This window comes from Anthonomus grandis, chromosome 2 (assembly GCF_022605725.1).
Source record: "Anthonomus grandis grandis chromosome 2, icAntGran1.3, whole genome shotgun sequence".
NCBI classification, from domain to species: Eukaryota; Metazoa; Arthropoda; class Insecta; order Coleoptera; family Curculionidae; genus Anthonomus; species Anthonomus grandis.
In genome coordinates, this window is record NC_065547.1 from 5,354,095 (window position 1) to 5,372,142 (window position 18,048).

Consider the following 18,048-nt stretch of genomic DNA (forward strand, 5'->3'; position numbering starts at 1 on the left):
AAGTTAAAGAAATTCGAGTTACAGAGGCAAATATTTGAAATTTATGAAGAAACGTAATCGAATCACGTAACAAAGGTTCGACTTAGAGAGGTTACACTGTATTAGTCATAGAGCCAAAACTATCTTTATTTATATTAAATTGTAGAACCTCTAGAGTAGGGTGAACTGCCCAGTTCTCGGCCACCTAACTGAATTTTTGACTTTGACTGAGAAATAAAATTAGAAAAAGGACAAAATTTGTTTTTTTTGTTTTTTTATGTGAAACCTTATAGTGTTCTTAATTGTTTCCTTTGGTCTAAAAAGGATAAAATATTCCCAGTTTTTATAAATAAATTAAAATTTAAAAAATGTGCATTCTGCCAGATCTCGGCCAGGTGGAATTTTTCTCGGCCTCAAAATGCCGGTTCTCGGCCGGGGTGGCCGAAAAATACTGACTTTCGACCGATCTAAATAAATAAAGTCCAGAAGCAATTAAAAAAGATTGTTTTAATTTTATTATAAGTCGTACAAGTAAAAATGTAATATGTTTTTATTCTTGTATTGAAAAATAAAAAAACGCAACTAAAGAAGCAAATAACAGGGTATATATTTAATACCAACTTAGTACAAACATACTTAGTAGGTACCTACCTAGTTTTGTAGGAACTTCAAATCTCTATAGTTAACAAAAATATAAAAAATTGCTTATAACTAATAGTAAATAGTAAAACTAATACCTTACCTACTATAATGTAGGTTCCTAATATTAGGTACATACACAAACAAATAACAGACAGATACTTTGAACAAAAACTTAAGTTCTTTTAAACTCTATAGACAAACAAAAAAAGAAACAAAACTCTAACAAAAATAAAAAAAACATTACTTCTTTTAAAACTTTTCTTAAAACTATTGATACCTAAATTATAAGTACCTACTATAATAACTAGGTAAGTAACGGCAAGGAACATATACATAGGTAGGTAGGTATTTTACTGGCAAGAAATACATATAAAATCTTTGCTTGTAGCTTCTGAATATGATAAATGGGACAATTCAGTGCACGCTAAATGGTACCACTTAGGACAGATATCACAGCCTACATTTTTCAAATTGTCATCTTCTGTATCACTTATAAGTTCGTCCTCGCAAAGAGAACACATAAGTTTAATTTTTTTCCTTTTTTTGTTATTTTTCGAGACACTCATATTTTTAGCTATCAATGTCTTTTTCTCCTGTCTTTCTTCTTTTTTCTTCTTCTGGACATCCAGTTTATTCTGTTTTTCTTTTTCTTGTTTTTGAATATGTTCCCTCCAAGCTTTGGAGGAAATTGCACTTGGCAGTTTATCTCGTTTTTTACTTTCGTTATTTTTTTTAATAGGTTCGGGAAACTTCAGATGTTGAGAAAATGGACTTAAAACTTCAACGTCGTTCATAGATTTTTGGGGGGTTTTTTCGCCAATCTGGATTTTATCTAGTTCATTTTCGATACTTTTTAATGGTCTTTCTTCTCTTGTTATTGCATCTGCTCCTTTAACTTCACATGCTGTTTGGTTGTTAATATTTTCTTTACTACTATTTATGTCATATCCAAGTTCTTCAGGAATATTATTTTTAGATTCTTTAAATAATAATGGTTGCTTGAACTCTTCAGTTTGATTGATGGTATAGCCTTCTTCAATGATAGTTAAGGCATCATTGTCTGCAAGATTTCTTTGGTTTTCTGGTTCACTTTTATTGTCATCTAAACTTTTAGTCTCTTCAATTGGATTAGTAGAGTCGTGACTTTCTTCAATGGTAGCAAGGGTTTCATTTTCTGGTGGATTCTGATCATCTTCTTCACATTTTTTGTCATCATTTTTAATTTTTTTACCGAATTCTTCAATTGGACTGGTAAATTCATGAGTTTCTTTGGTGATAGCAGATGTATAATTTCCTTGTGTATCTTTTTTATTATCATATTCGGGTTTTTTTTCAATTGCTTCATCTTTGTTATCATTGTCATTTGGTCCTTTCTGTTTGTAATTGTCTTGATAAATATTTATAGAATCATTATAGTTGTGTCTATGCTCTGGTTCTTTGGCTCCAAATATGTCAGTGACAAATATATCCAACGGCAAATCTGTCAATGTTAAATTTAAATCCTCAAAGGGAATTATACTCAAAGAATCCATTGGGACAATACTACCAATAGGTAGTGACTCTGACAATGAATTATCTTTATGTATTGTTATTTCCATGTCATTAACAGTTATGTCACTTATAATATTTATCGTTTCATGCTCAGTCTTTACCTTTATTTCATCTATGGTTTGGTAAATGATTTTTGCGTCAACACCTTTGGCAGCTAAGTTTGTTTCGATAAGATTTATCACTTTTTTGGCATTATCAATTTCTTCTTGTTTAATGTCATATTCTTTTTGGACTGGGCGTTTGTTTTTTTCTAAAACATTTTGGACACACTTTGTGTAATCCACATTGTCCGGATTTAATGGAAAGAGTCCACATTTACGAAATCCATTTTTAATGCAAGGCACCATATCTACCTTATCTAAACTTTGCTGAAATATTTTACAAAAATTCACTTTTGTAATTGAACTGGTTACATCATCCTGTGTACTTTGCCATTCCCTGACGGTTTTTTTCCATTGGTGTTTCAATGGCCTAAACACGCTTACATCTGCGGGCTGGAGTACATGGGTGGTGTTGGGTGGTAGTGAGTAAAGAATAATTCCATTTTTTTCACAGAATTCGCTTAAAAATATATTTAAATGTGAGCGATGTCCGTCTATAAATAATATGATTGGCTTTTTAATATTGCCATTCTCAAGCCATTTATTGAAATCATTGCAAACATATTCATAGAATACGTCGCTCTTCATCCACCCACTGTCGGATTTACCAAGAACCCAATTATCAGGCATATTCATAATAACTGATTTCGGGGGCCTTACATACGGAAATAGAACTAGTGGGGGGCAAATATCTCCATGTGCATTAAATGTAATAAGAACTGTCAGTGTTTCCTTTTCATTGCCTTTTTTAACTGAATATACGTTCTTAAGACCCCGAGGAGCAAGAACTTTTCCTGTTTTAGGATCTAATGAAAATCCTGATTCATCTCCGTTGAAAATACGGGTAGGATCCTCCATAACCTCTTGAAGATTATTCTCTTCCAAAAAATTACTCAATTCCCTAAACCATGACCTAATATACTCTTCGGTGACTACTGCCCGTGCTTTATTAATGCTTTCAGACTCACGCAATTTTAGTTCTGGATGTCTCGAGAGAAATCGCAAGTACCATTTCTCTCCAACCCTATTATTTTTAAAAGAATCGATTTTTCCATTACTAATGGCAACTTTAGTAACGGTCTCCATCAACTCTTGTTTTTTTATTGGAAATCCGGACTTAGCAAGCGCTATAGCCCACTCTTTTATGCGTTTCTCACCTTCAATTGTCATAATTGGTTCTGGCCCAGTTTTTTTCAATTCATCTGGTTTTCTTCCAGCCACTCTATCTTGGATAGTGCTCCTGGGAACGCCAAATTCTTTTGAAGCTGCTCTAACGCTCAAGGTTCCTTCCCTCACATGTTTAAGGGCTACATTGAGATTTTCTTCATTGTAGGTGAACATCTTACGGGGTTTTGAAACGTTTAACTTTACGCCTTTCTTGGTAGCCATCTAAATAAAAATAAAAAACACAGAATGTAAATAGGTATAGGCTAGCAAACGGATCTGAAACACCAAAAGAAATGTTTGTTTTTATTTTTTAATTTTTTTTTTTTTTTTAATATTGTTTGTGAAATTTAATTTAAATGCGTATATAATTATATTATAAATGTATTTAAATTAAATTTTAAAATAATAATTTGAAGATAAAATTAAAAAAAATAAAAACAAACATTGCGTCCGGTGTTTCAGATCCGTTTGCCAGACCTACAAGTAGGTACATCTGTTTTTTTTTTTAATATTTAAGATCTTAATTTTTTTAAAATTAATAAAGTAAAAAAACAATATGTTCATTGCAAGAAACTAATTTTTTGCATGCATTTTAATGGCAAAATATAAAAATGGCCGAAAAATAGGCGGATTCACCAGTTCTCGGCCCCCTTTCAAAATATTTATATCTCCCTTGATTTTCGTAAAAACCCGGCCGAGATCTGGCTTGATCTACTAACCAACTGAATATTATTAAAAAGAGAAACCCACTCTAGTCCCTAACTATCAGTAAGTTAAAAAAAGATAAAGAAAAATATTTATATTAGACCGCTTCTCGGCCACCCTGGCCGAGAAATGGCAGAAAAGGTTTTTTTGACCGGTTTTCCGGCCACGTATTTTTCTTTTTAAATATTAAGTTTTCTTGTATATTTTAATCTAATTATTAAAGATTAACCCCTTAGTAACTAAAAAGTCACAAAACTTACCTCAAAACTCGATGTTTTCAGAAATTATATTCTATTTACTTTCGAGCTGCACACTACACTAAACGTAAGAAAACGGCAAATGCAACGCACTCCTGGAGGTACATGTTTTGACTGAATTTTTCTTAAGCCTGCTTTGGCCTATAAGGATGTTGGTGCGTGAATATGGTGCGCGAAGAACTACATTAGTCAGGGGCGATATGTTCATATAAATAAATTGTAGAATGCTCTATTTATTAACTATTTTGTGAAAAAGTGGCCGAGAACTAGGGGTGGCCGGCTAACTGGGCAGTTCACCCTATATCTTTTAAATTTTAAAAATGCCATTCCAGAGCCTCATATCCTGTGAATATTTTAATGATGTTCCATAAGGAATTAGGCAGGGGTTGTCCAGGAATGAAAAATGATCACTCTACGATAAACTGTAACGGTTAAAATTTGTTATTTTTTATTCTTAATGTAGTATTAGTGGTTGTATAAACTTAAACCTTACTAATAAAAGTCACATAGGTTAAGGGGTTAAGAACCCGAACTGTACAAATTAACTATTTTTAAATTATTTATATTAGGATTATTGTTCTGTAATTTTTTGTAGGTTGTTAACTTATTCCAAATAAAGTCAATAAGCATTAAACTAAATGTTTTATTTAATAAAATTAATAGTAATTGACTTAATAATATATGAAACATTAAAATCTTCCGCTTCTTTTCCTCCCAGTGAATTTAGAATCCGGTCTGACGTTCTTTCCTTGTCTACGTCTACGTTCCTTTTTGTCTTGAATCCAATTTTTGACGCTTTTTAAGGGTTTTCCTCTTTGGTTCTTTACTCGTTCCCTTTTGGCATAATCAACACCTAAAAAATTTAAAAAAAAAATCACAATTATCGTAATCAATTTTACTCTAATAAAATAACAATTAATCGGAAAAAAAAGTTTGTCAGACCAAGGGTTTGAACCCACCAACATCTAAACATCCTTAAAACCAGTTAAATATGAATTTGGAAATTCTTTTACGAGATAACGTAAAATTAAAAATTATTATAAATAATTAATTGTATTTTAAATTATTTAAATGATTAATAAATTAAAAGCATGTTTACTGCAAAAAAAATTAAAAAAGTGTCAGAACAGGAGTTTGAACCCACTAACATGTAAGCATCCTTAAAACCACTTAAATAAGCATTTGGAAGTTGTCGTACAATAAACGGCTAATTATTAAAGATTATTATAATTTTGAATTTATTTAGTTAATTACCGATTAACGTTAATTTCTTCCGAGAAAAAAAAATAAAAAAAAGTTGTCAGGTGTGGGGTTCGAACCCACGCTCCCTTTCGAGAACCAGAGCTTAAATCTGGCGCCTTAGACCGCTCGGCCAACCTGACTATGAATACGAAACCGGTATTATCCAATAAATATCACACGCTTGCGCTATTTCGATTTTTATCATCCTTATTGGGGTTATTCGAAAAATTAGTTATTATACATTACACAAATAATTAATTAATGAAGTGAATATTTTTATGCGTCTAATGTAACAAATTTTCTTACCTTGACTTGAGCCTTCTGTACCCAACCCTTGGGGCAAAGGAACATTCCCGCCTGTCATTAACACTAAGAAAAACTTCTTCGCTTTAGTAGAATTCGGATAATCGACCACTACGCCCCCGTAAAATCCAGCTTTCATAGCTTGTGCGGTTACTAGTTCCATTTGCTCGCCATTTTCTGGATAAAATTGCAAGACAGCTCTGGCCGATCTACTCTAGAAATCCAGGTTTAATTATCTTAACAAATTAACACTCAATAAGACCCTTACCAAACAAGCATATAAAGAACTAAAAAACTTATAAAGTCTTTGCACAGGTCTATGGTGAGTTTTGTCCGCATTACATAGCCATTGCAATGCGGATATTGATATGGCCCCATCAAATGCACCTTAAAAGAAACAACTTGTAAAGTGTACTCAAAATTATGCAAATTCGGTTGTACCTGCTCTAAATGGGCAGCCCTGTCCCATATCAGATAAAATCAAATCTCCTTCCACCTCTCTATCGACAGCCACATCTAAAATAGGTTTTTTTTTTTAATATAAACATTAAGCATCAAACCTACATACCCAACATGGCTGTTGATATATCCATTCCAATCCAAAAGTGTCCATTTTCTTCTAAAACACTTCCGCTAAGTCCTGAGCCGCAACCAATATCGAGAACGAAGCAAGGCTGGCCCTCAGGTAGAAGCAAAAGTTCCATAGCCCTTTCGGTCATTTGCTCCTGAATTTCCATGATTCTTGTGCTAAAATAAATTAATTAATCCCATTTATTTTGCATAAACTTAACAAACATACTTTTGAGTGTACTTTTTGGCCTCATCTTCGTTATAAAACTGAAACGGACAAATTTAAGAAAAAGTTATTTAAGTGAAAGGGTAGTTGAACTTACGATCTCGGGGGGAGCCAAATGCTCTGGCCGTGACATGGTTTATTAACTTAAAATCAAAAATGTTTAAATTTTAAATATTTCTGAACAGGGGTTTGTTTTGTAAACATTCGATGACGTGTGACATAACCTCAAATAAAAACATGTGCTTCTAGGGACATTTCGATTTTGTTGAAGGGCGGTTGGTAGCCATTAGTAAAGCTGTAAAAAAAGCTAAATTTTATAGTCTAGATTATATTTATTTTATTACTTAAGAAAATAAAAACATTATTGAAAGGTCTCTTTTTAATTAAAATAGAATGAGGTGATAAATATAGGGACTTTTTGATTTTCATGTTGTCCACCCTGTCGCTTGTCATTCATTACTGTCAAACAAATGTCACCTGTTATTTGACATTTAAACTTCAAACGGTTTTGGCGCTTCCCAGTTGTTGCAGGAGGTTATAATGTTGAAGTGAATTAATATTTTATTATTTTTTAACATGTTTGTGTCGGATTTAAAAAAGGAGTTTTATGAATTTTTAGCAGGAAAGGTAAGCCTTTTTAAGCGTCACGATAATTCATCTGATATAACCCTCTAGACCTAACTCTTAAGTACTGGTCTAGGACATCTGTTATTGTTTAGTTTATTTGCACTAATTAGTTTCTATTGTTTCAGCGAATCTTTTTAATGATCCACTATGATATTGACAGCATCTGCGCCTGTAAAATCCTTCAGTCGTTACTGAAGTACCGTAACATCCTTTATACCTTGGCAATTGTGAGGGGCAAGGAGGATTTGAAGCGAGCCTATCTGGAAAACTGTGAGGATGTTAAATATTTTGTACTAATAAACTGTGGGGGTACTATAGACATTGTTGAGGAGCTGGAAGCTGAAGAAGATGTAGTGTTTTTTATACTTGATAGTCATAGACCATTAGACTTGTATAATATTTATTCAAATGAGCAAGTGAGGTTATTAAGTGCCCCAGAGGGTGAAGCTTTGGTGCCAGAGTTTGATGATATTTTTAGAGATGAGGTAGGTTTTGGATATTACAGTTCGTTTTTTTTTATTTAATTTAATTTGATATGCCCTTCTATCAAAAAGATCAGTCAAAAAAATAGTTGATAGAAACTTCTTAAAATCATTACTAAAGACATCAACATTGTTTTGAATTTGATTATACCATATATATTATTGAATTTGGTAATTTGGATAAGGATGCAGAGTTATTTGAAGGGTTATTTATAGTTTTACATAAATATACCAGGAAAGAAATCACCTTTTTATTACCAAATTCTTTTTACACACTAATGCCAAAAAAGACTTTTTTTACACACTAGTGCATCAAAAGTGACACCCTATAAACCCTGGGAAGTGTGTAAAGTAAGTACTTCATGCACGATAGTAGAAAAATAAATAAATATACTATTATGCATAGAGTAGGGAAAAGTTATGGGAGATAGGTTTCCAAAAACAAAACATTTGCTAGTATTAAAATAAAGCTCATTATCCTCAGACCATTTAACAATATTTTCTTTATCATTTTGTTAATTAAGGCATTTTTTATAACTCTCGTTATACTATTTATGTAGAGTAGAAACAACAGTGGTCTTCAATAAGATCCTTAATGTACTCCCAATATAGATTTAAAGGCAAAAGACAATATAGATTTAAAATCTCTCAGACATGCTCTATGCCGAGGATCCCAGTGATGTTTTTCAAAATTTAACATGCAGTCCATGCTCTTTATTCATCCTTTCAGAGAATGTTGTAAATGAGACCTTATCAAATGCTTTTTCGAAAATTTGTATAAATCACATCCATCTGACCACATTGATTTAGAACATCTGAAATATTTTGGGTTATTTGCATTCAGTTGAATACTGTTGACTTTGTTTTTATAAAACTAATGGATTGAATGAATGTTGAAGAGCGAAATAATTATGGCTTCAAATATTTTTGCTGGTACTGATAATACTGCAATGGGAAAATAGTTATTAATTAAGATTTTGATAAATTCACCTTTTCTCTTAAATGTAGGACATACTTTAGCTGTTTTCCACTTGTCAGGAAATGTATTGTTTTTCAAAAATCCCTGCATATATCTTAGCTTAATATTAGTCGGTGACACATTTGACAAACTAATATTTAGTTCTATGTTAGGAGTATCATTTAAATTTTTTCGAAATAGACACTGGCATAATAATTTTTGCAAAATCTTTACCAATGTCTTACCCATCCTTATATTCTACATCATTTAGATACATTTTATTTGGGATATACAGATAACCTTTTGTATTGTTCATTTTTTTTTGTATATAATGTACACAGTACAATACAAGTGCTATCTACTTGTAGGTCCGATCAGTAGATCTGAAAAGCCCGATAATAATGAACTTATCCTACTAGGTTTAAACCTAATGTGATAATTGGTATGTTATGCTTAAACTTAAAAAATAAATATTTTACAATTTCAGTTATATTTTCACACTCCATGACAAGACATATCAGTCAAAATAAAAAAAAATGTTTTGTTCACATTGATAAAAGGAGCAACCCAATATATATTACAAGTCTATCAAAATCATTGCACACATTGATTTTTATTTATTTATTTATTATAAATTAAATTCAAAAAGGCAAGAAAAATAATATTCTTTATTTCAAACTACAGGGATATGCAGGATTTCTACCTAAGCCCTAAGCATCACCACATTTCAGTAAAAAATAACAAAACTTGGCATTAGTTTTCAGTAGCAGTTCTATGGCACTATTATGAATCAGTGTCAAGTCAAGAAATTAGTATGCTGCATTATGTTAAAAAAAATGTGTATACATGGTTCCCCAGAACTTATACACCTTAGAGGGAAATAAAATAAGATGCCCAAGATAAGTATTTTTCAGAACATTTATTACACTTAAAAGCAATGCAAATTAGATGAAGTAGTCCATTCTTGCAGTGGAGTTAATAGATCAATGGGTCTATCAATGGTTCTTGTTGAATATAGTAAATTCTTGCTTACATATTTAATTTTTTAATTTACTTTGTACTTTTGTAAATTGCAAGTGATGGGTAATATCTCCTTGTTTTAATTTACTTTTCATGTATAATTGAACCATTTTTCCATACAATTTATTTATTGCTTCATTGTTGTTAGTATATATCGGTAGAAATGTCCATTCAGTTGTACAAAAATTGAAGTAAATAAAAAGATATTCAGCTTTTTGAAAGTTACAAAAAGAACTGCTACAGTTTATAATATCTCTAATTCTGGTTTGATGCTGCGGTATAGAAGTTTTAAGTGTTTTGTTTTGAATCATTTATTTCCATATTGACATAAAATTATCCTAAATAAAAACATTTAAAATATATAGGTACATCAAAACAGTTAAAATATTAACATAATTTAGCATAAACAAGTGGATGTAAGAAAGTAAAAATCCTGCTCGTTTTCTTAGTAAGTAACAGGCAATAACAACTTGGTCCACTCTGCTAAATGTCCCCAATATTGTTACACAAGTTTTCATAGAAAGAGGTCAGGTAGACCAATGTATATTGATTTCTCAAGAGCTTTTCATCATGTAAATACATTTTCTCAGCTTAGCTTTAGTGGATCACAATTGGCTTGAAAGCTACTTAACTTATCATAAGCAGATTGTGAGGATGTGCAATTACAACTCTAATAAGATCTCAGTTACTTCTGGTGTGTGCCCCTGCTTTTTTTCTCTCTACATTAATGACAATACTGGTTGTTTTAAATACTGTATATTTTTATTGTTTGATGATGAGTGATCTCAACCAGCTTGTTGTATGATGTAAAATTAACTGTATGAAATAACCCAATTTATACCACCCATCCATCATAGTATCAATACAAATTTGAAGACCGTCGACGATGTGTCTGAAGATTTCATTGAAATATCTAGAGATGGAGAATATATGCAGGAATAAAAATGTTAGTCCATTAACTTTTTTTAAAGTGTAAAAGTAAATTTTTTATAGAAGCTTTTGGTTTAGTAACTCGGCGTATTTTGCATTCCTAAAGTCAGTTAAATCAATCAATCAAATAAAGCTTTATTTGTCTAAAACACCAAGGTGTTGTTAACAAAGCTGTGGTAAAAAAAAATATGTATATATATATTTGTTTTTGAAAACAATCAACAATTGAGACAATCAATCATTAATCTAAAACATATTAGGGTTACAGCAAAATTAATAAATAGCACAACACAAATATACAAGTAAGAAATCAAAATCTAAAATATGTCCATTATTATTGCTTAAACAGTACTTACATTACAAACTCAAACAATAGACATCACATCATAGTGTATATTAAAACTACCTATAAGTTTAAAAATGCTCTGTGAAGTATTCCTCCAAGCTATAAAATGCCTTATGAAGCAGATTGTTTTTACCTGCTGTCGCAGACGTTTATATGTTTGAATCTTCCATAATGACTGGGGAAGTTGATTACATATTTTTTGCTCTTGTAAAAAATTAAATTTTGTGTCAAACTAGAAGTAGGTATTGGTAAATTTATGTTAAAAGATGACCTGGTATTATTTAAGTTAACAGAGTTAAATACAGAGTAACATTTCTTATACATTAAGCAAGCAATCTCAAGAATAAAAATTGAAGGGAGAGTCAATATATTTTCCTTTATAAAATAAGGCCTACATGAGTCCCTTAAATTAAGCCCGCACAGATATCGAACTGCACACTTCTGTAAATTGAACACTGAAGTAAATATAGAAAGAGATGAGTTAACCCATAAGCCAGGTGAGAATCAATCAAGGCAAAGTAAGCTTTTCTAGCAATACTCTTATCAGCAAATGATGTGCACCCTCCATGTTGTAGTAACAATGATAGATGATATATTAGGAATAAGAGCGGAATAATCAAGTTGCTTTAACTATAAACCAAAGTGGCCTAATGCGTATCTGGCAAGATATTTATCGAAAATATGATATACCCGAAAAATTGATCAAAAATTATGCAAATGATGTACTTATATGCAGACAATCTGGTATTGATTATATCCTAAAAAACTTTGAAAAACTGTAGGACATACTGCATTTAGTTTCTCAACCTTGGACAAATTGCATTTTGTTTGTCTATACAAAGCGGCATGAATAAGTATAGCAAGGATATGAAAAAAACGTAATTAGGTTTATAAGATCAGTATTTTATTTTTGATATACAAAATATTTTTAATTGTCATAGAGGTCCCCGTCGTCATCATTATTACAATTACATAGCATGTCACCTTCTTCGCTAGCATTATCAGCCTCAGTTTCATCTTGGTTCACTTAATTCTCATTTTGTTTATGGTTATTAGAGAGAATAGGTTGCAACCATGTTAACTCAGGATCATTAATCCAATTTGCTCCTGATAGTTCCAACAAAAGTTTTGAGAGGCTCTGGAGTTTTTTTGTTTTTTTGTTTTTATTGTACTGTAGGATCGTGTAACTTTTTCTATTTGCCCGAAAACACGATCCGCTGGCAAATCCGCTGGCAAAAAAACTTTTACGCTCTTTAGACGTAAGATTTTTTTTCCTTTTTCTACTACCACGATCCGTATCACCAACTATATGATCCAAAAAAGTAGTCCATTTTTCTCAAAGAGACCTCTTGATAATAAAAATTTAGAGATTAGAGGGACACAAAGTCAATGGTCTCAAAAGATGTTTATTTAAAAAAAAAAAAAATGATTACACGTGTTTCGCCCTAAGGCATCGTCAGATCTAAAAGAAAACAGAAAGCAACCCTAGTACAAAAACAACAATGCATAGATACAAATTACATTTTATTTTGTATGTATTTATTTTTGTTTTAACTTGAATGTTTGTGGTGTTAATCCTATAGCTTTACCGGTAAGTCAAATCTCTATATTGTAATTTGTATCTATGCATTGTTGTTTTTGTACTAGGGTTGCTTTCTGTTTTCTTTTAGATCTGACGATGCCTTAGGGCGAAACACGTGTAATCATTTTTTTTAAATAAACATCTTTTGAGACCATTGACTTTGTGTCCCTCTAATCTCTAAATTTTTTAACTATATGATCCCCTGTCACAGGGAAATCCATTATTTTAAATTTATTCCGTAAAAAACAAAAAACTTGAAAGTACTCAAAATAAACCCTTCTAACCGCAACAAGTGTAACGACAAACAAATGGCAATAAGTCCACGGTGCAAGGACAAACTTCTGTTTGTCCACTGGTATTGGACATATACCATAAAGAAAGTCCAAGGTATTTTCATTATTTAATTTGCATGGGACAAAGTGCATTTGGAACGTCTTTTGTGGCATAATACTGTAGCAAAGTGTATATAGTTTGCAAAGCCATCTTTGGTTGGAAATTTGAAAAAAAGGACAAAATGCATATGGAAAGTCTGCTCCACATATGTTTTATAACATTAATATCAATAAAATATAAGAATATTAGAAACTAAAAAAAACAGAATCATTTTATTAGGTACTTTCCATCTCATAGCCTCATATAGGATTTTAAAAAAACTATTGCATTATTTATATAAATGTTGAAAATGAGCACCTACGTAACTTAATACTATACTTGTGTATACTGATCTATTCTAAAAGCTATTCCATACTACTAATAATAATACTAATAAAAGGACAAGACATAAAGAATTCAATATAATATAAAATGTTTCATTTAATTGTATGTCTTTCTCATGTTAACTTTTTAATTTATACACCATTTTTTTGTACTTTTAAGTTATTTTTATTTGAACTATTTTATATCTTATTGTTGTTCTGTCAAGGAGACATTGTCTTTTGATTCAAATTCATTTATTGGTCTTTTGATTACATAAAGTAATATAAGGTCGTCGATTTAAGAATAGTACTAGAATTAAGATTAAGTTAAAAGGTTTAAAATTAAAATAGTTAGAGCTAAGTAAAATGAAAATAAAAAGTAAAAGACACATCACTTAACACTAGCTAACACCAACAGACACAGACTTATCAAACTAGGTATATATTTAAATAAAAACCTGCTAGCAATACGGACAGTTAATACCAAACAGATGAAATTCATCTGAATGAGTTATGTATTTAGCCACTGAATAAAAAGGGTCCTGCACAAAAAACGTCCTTGATATTGGCTTGAACTGTCTGTACCCCTTTATCTTCTTAATTTAATCGGGTACACACACATATACCTAATAGAGACTCATTTCATACACGGATGTCTTAAGTCTAGGCACTGCAAAATCGAATCTATGTCTTGTCTTATTTACTGTTAATATTTACATCACAATTTTTTTGAAAGAGATGTTCATGTTTGGAGGCAAAACAGCATACTTTGTACAAGTAAAGAGAGTATATTGTCATAATTCCTAATTTTTTAAACAAAGGAGCACAATGCTCTCGAAAAGCGGATCCACACATTGTTCATACAATTCTTTTGTAAATAACAAATGTTCTTTTTATTGACTGCATGAGATGCCCGAAACATTATGTCATAGGCTATATGTTAATGTACATATGCATAATAAAACTGAATTATTGATTCCCTACTGACAATGTTTTGTAAGTTGTAAGTAGCGAACTTTGGGAATGTTATCTTTTTACATATTTTATTACCACGCCATTCTAAATTTTTGTATAAAGTTATTGATGGTTTACCACCGGTTTTTCTAAGGCAGTGTAGTTTTTTATTGGCGAGACCTCTATTTATTATTTTCAACTTGTCTTTAACTTCCGGTATTTTTCCAGACTACTAGAAGACCAGTTTTATCACACCTATCCCTAAAGCTGGAGACAGCTCGCAGGTTCAGAATTATAGACCAATCAGTATTCTTAGTACAATTCCTAAATTGTTTGAGAAGTTTGTTTGTGTTGTCCTTACATCTTTTCTTCAGGGCCAATTATTAGATGAACAATTTGGTTTTATTGCAGGACGTTCTACGGAACTGAATATTCTATCCTTTACTGATTTTCTGTCTGAGTCCTTGGAGAGGGGGTATCAAGTGCACTCTTTGTATACCGACTTCTCCAAGGCTTTCGACAGAGTTAATCACAGGCTTTTGATCTTTAAGTTGAAAAGATCAGGGATTGGGGGTCCACTGCTGAAATGGCTTGAGTCCTACCTGGTGGGTCGAACGCAGCTCGTTAGAGTTCTGGGCTTTGAGTCTCGGGAGATTTTGGTGCTGTCTGGTGTCCCACAAGGATCCCACTTAGGGCCTTTGTTATTTAACCTCTACATTAATGATATATCAACATGCTTTCAGTACAGCTTCTTTTTTCTTTTTGCAGATGATTTAAAATTCTTCCTTAGAGTCTCATCTCTGGAGGACTGTTTCAGACTCCAATCGGATTTGGATAGGCTTGTTGATTGGTGTACAACAAATGGTATGGATCTAAATGCTGGAAAGTGTTACTCAATGTCCTTTAAAAGAAATAGAGACCCCGTAAACCACTCCTATTTTGTTGGTAACACCATATTGAAATCTGTCTCTCATATTAGGGATTTGGGTGTGACACTGGATAGCCCTTTAAGTTATATTCCGCACATTTCGGGGGCAGTTACCAAGTCTCTGCAGATACTTGGATTTATCAAGAGGTGCTCAAGGGACTTTTATAATATTTCATCTATTTGTTTGCTCTATTGTGCACTTGTGCGTCCTCATCTAGAATTCAGTTCCTGTGTTTGGTCTCCATACTATAATAATCATATTCTTAGGATATATTGCCTTTAAGCAAAATGGAGTACCTATAAATTATCAGGATGAGTTTGACTACCAGCAAATGGAAGCCTCATTGAATTTGAGAAGTCTTGAAAATTGTCGTAGACATAAAGATTTGAAAGTATTTTACAACATCCTTCACTCTCAAAGCTTTTGTCCTGCACTTCTTAATAAAATAGGTCTTTATGTTCCACCTAGGTCAACAAGGCAAGTTACTTCTTTTTACCGCCAAACACACCGCACAAATTATGGTCACAATTCTTTTCTGGCAAGGACTGTTAGGCTGGCTAATCAGTATTCTGATGTAATTGATTGCTTTGAGGGGCGCACAGGGTTCATTAAGAAATTAAATCTTATTAATTGATAATGCTGTCTTAAACTAGAACTATAAGGTGTTGTGAATTGTGATGGTAATTGTCCTTTGTGTTAACTATAAGTATTGTCTTTTTTTTTTCTCTGAACTGATTGTTTTAAGTTATAGGTAATTTTTATATTCTAAGCTTTAATTGTATGTTAGGTTAGGTTAGTTTAATCATCCAATTATTATTCTTACATTTTTTTGTAATATTGGGCCAAAGCCCGTTGATATATTAAATAAATAAATAAATAAATAAAAGTCTATCATGGAATGCTCTTTCAAAGATCTAGGAAACTACCGATGGAACAGCTACTAGTCTCACTCACTCAATTACTCATATTATTTCTATCTCCTTTTTTATGTATGGGAAACCTAGTTTTTTTAGTATAGATGGAAATATTCCTTTTTGAAGAGACTGATTAATTAATATACAGATTGGTAGGCAAATTGCGGGAGCGACTTCTTTAATATGTTGCATGGTATCTTATCAATTCCTGCTGATTTCTTGGAACAAGTCTTATTAATTATATTGTAAAGTTCATACACATCTACTGGTTCTATGACAAAATTTTCTTTGTTTTTGGTGAAAGGGGTTTGTACAATTTTTTCTGGTATAGGAAGATCACAAAAGTGTCCATTAAACAACTCGCATAGCTCATTAGCGTCAATGATTTGTTGGCCACTTATGTTTCCAAGGAGGATGATTTATTTGCTTTACCACTATAACCTTATAATGCTTTACCACTTTTTTTTTTAATATTTCATACACATTTGCTGTTATTTTCAGAATTTTTTGATTTGAGAGTCATAAAAAAACTTCTTATTATTTAGGATTTGTGCCTTATATCTTTATTTCAGCATTATTTGCATTTTTTTTAACCAATGAAGATCTTTTATTTGTTTAAAAAGCCGCAATACCTTCTCATTAATCGACCTTTTTTTTTGGTATTTTTTTATTTATTTTTTTTTGTTTCTTTTTGGAAAAGCTAAATTAAGGTAATGTATAAAGATATCAAAAAATGTTATTAAAGTAAACATGTCATGTGTGCTGGTATGGCGAAGAATGTCATTCCAGGGTTCTTTAGTTAGTAAGGAGGAGAAATATTCCGCATTTTCTAGATCTAGATAGAAAAAGATCTGAATACCCTCCTCGCCATTCTCACAATCCCCAATAACAAAAAGGGTCAAGTTCAATACATTCATGATCTGATAATCCAGCATTGTAAATTTTTGTACTTAAATCTATATCAAAAGTTATCCATCACACTTGCCATAGTGTTGCAGTACCTTGTTGGCGAACGTATTAATAGTACAAAGTTATATGAGGAAAACACATCAATCAGGTTCTGCTTGGGCTTACTATCCTGCATTAAATCAATATTAAAATCTCCCGCTATGATGACATTTGTGGATAATCGAAACAATGTTGTTAACAACCTTTCTAGTTTTGCGAAGAAGATATCAAGATTTTCATTTGGGCTGCGGTATACACTGGCAATTATATATTTTGTTCTATTTATTGTAAAACTACTCGCACAATGTTCAAAGATCTTTGGGATATTTTCAATCTTCGTAGAAATTGTTGACTGCCTTAAAAAGCAACATGGTTCCTCCAGCACCAACACCATCACTGCGGCAACACACAGATCCCATCTTGAAATTGTCAATGTATGCGTCTATACCTCATCCCAATAAACACATATTCGTTTTTAAAACGTTTAAAATGACGAAACACCAAAATTTAAAAGCGTTAATAATAACGTACAATCAACCCAAAAATGTCGCGCATATAAACGTTGTACGAAACGTGTAAAGTGAAACGTTGAGAATAAGTATACATTGATGATATATTGTAACTATCTTTTGGTTTAAATAAACGTAAAAAAGACGTTTATATTGGATTATAAATAACGTGTAAAATGATCAATAAGAACATGTTTTTCTAACGTAATTTCTATTTTGTAGTTATTCCTTAAAAAAAACGTTTCAGCAACTTAATTGAAAAACCTTAGACGTTTTTAGCTATTGTTTGAAATACGTATGCATAATTGCTGCCAGACATAATTAGTTTTGGTCACCTGTCAAAAAAACTGCTTTCCACCTGACGAAAAGTAAATAGCAGGTAGGCACATAGTTGTAACTAGTAGAAAGCAG

General features: G+C 31.8%; 2 protein-coding genes and 1 non-coding gene across 3 annotated transcripts in view; 1 reads left to right on the top strand and 2 right to left on the bottom strand.

Annotated features, from left to right (window-relative positions):
* Positions 1-5,031: 5,031 nt before the first annotated feature.
* LOC126750093 (probable 18S rRNA (guanine-N(7))-methyltransferase) lies at positions 5,032-6,991 on the bottom strand. The gene is made up of 7 exons (XM_050459598.1): positions 6,841-6,991; positions 6,747-6,784; positions 6,516-6,694; positions 6,389-6,463; positions 6,216-6,334; positions 5,951-6,161; positions 5,032-5,255 (listed from the first exon to the last, which is right to left on the bottom strand). Exons 1-7 carry the CDS (start codon positions 6,874-6,876, stop codon positions 5,092-5,094), a joined length of 822 nt encoding a protein of 273 aa, XP_050315555.1. The 5' UTR covers positions 6,877-6,991; the 3' UTR covers positions 5,032-5,091.
* Positions 5,701-5,784, bottom strand: Trnal-uaa (transfer RNA leucine (anticodon UAA)). Its single transcript has one exon. It is a non-coding gene; the product is annotated as a tRNA-Leu (tRNA).
* Positions 6,992-7,239: 248 nt separating the features above from the next.
* Positions 7,240-18,048, top strand: part of LOC126750328 (cell division control protein 45 homolog) — a 41,981-nt gene continuing 31,172 nt past the window's right edge. Inside the window, exons 1-2 of the mRNA XM_050459902.1 lie at positions 7,240-7,370; positions 7,496-7,855. Coding sequence (XP_050315859.1) covers positions 7,320-7,370; positions 7,496-7,855 — 411 coding nt within the window. The 5' untranslated portion in view covers positions 7,240-7,319. The remainder of the gene's footprint in view (positions 7,371-7,495; positions 7,856-18,048) is intronic.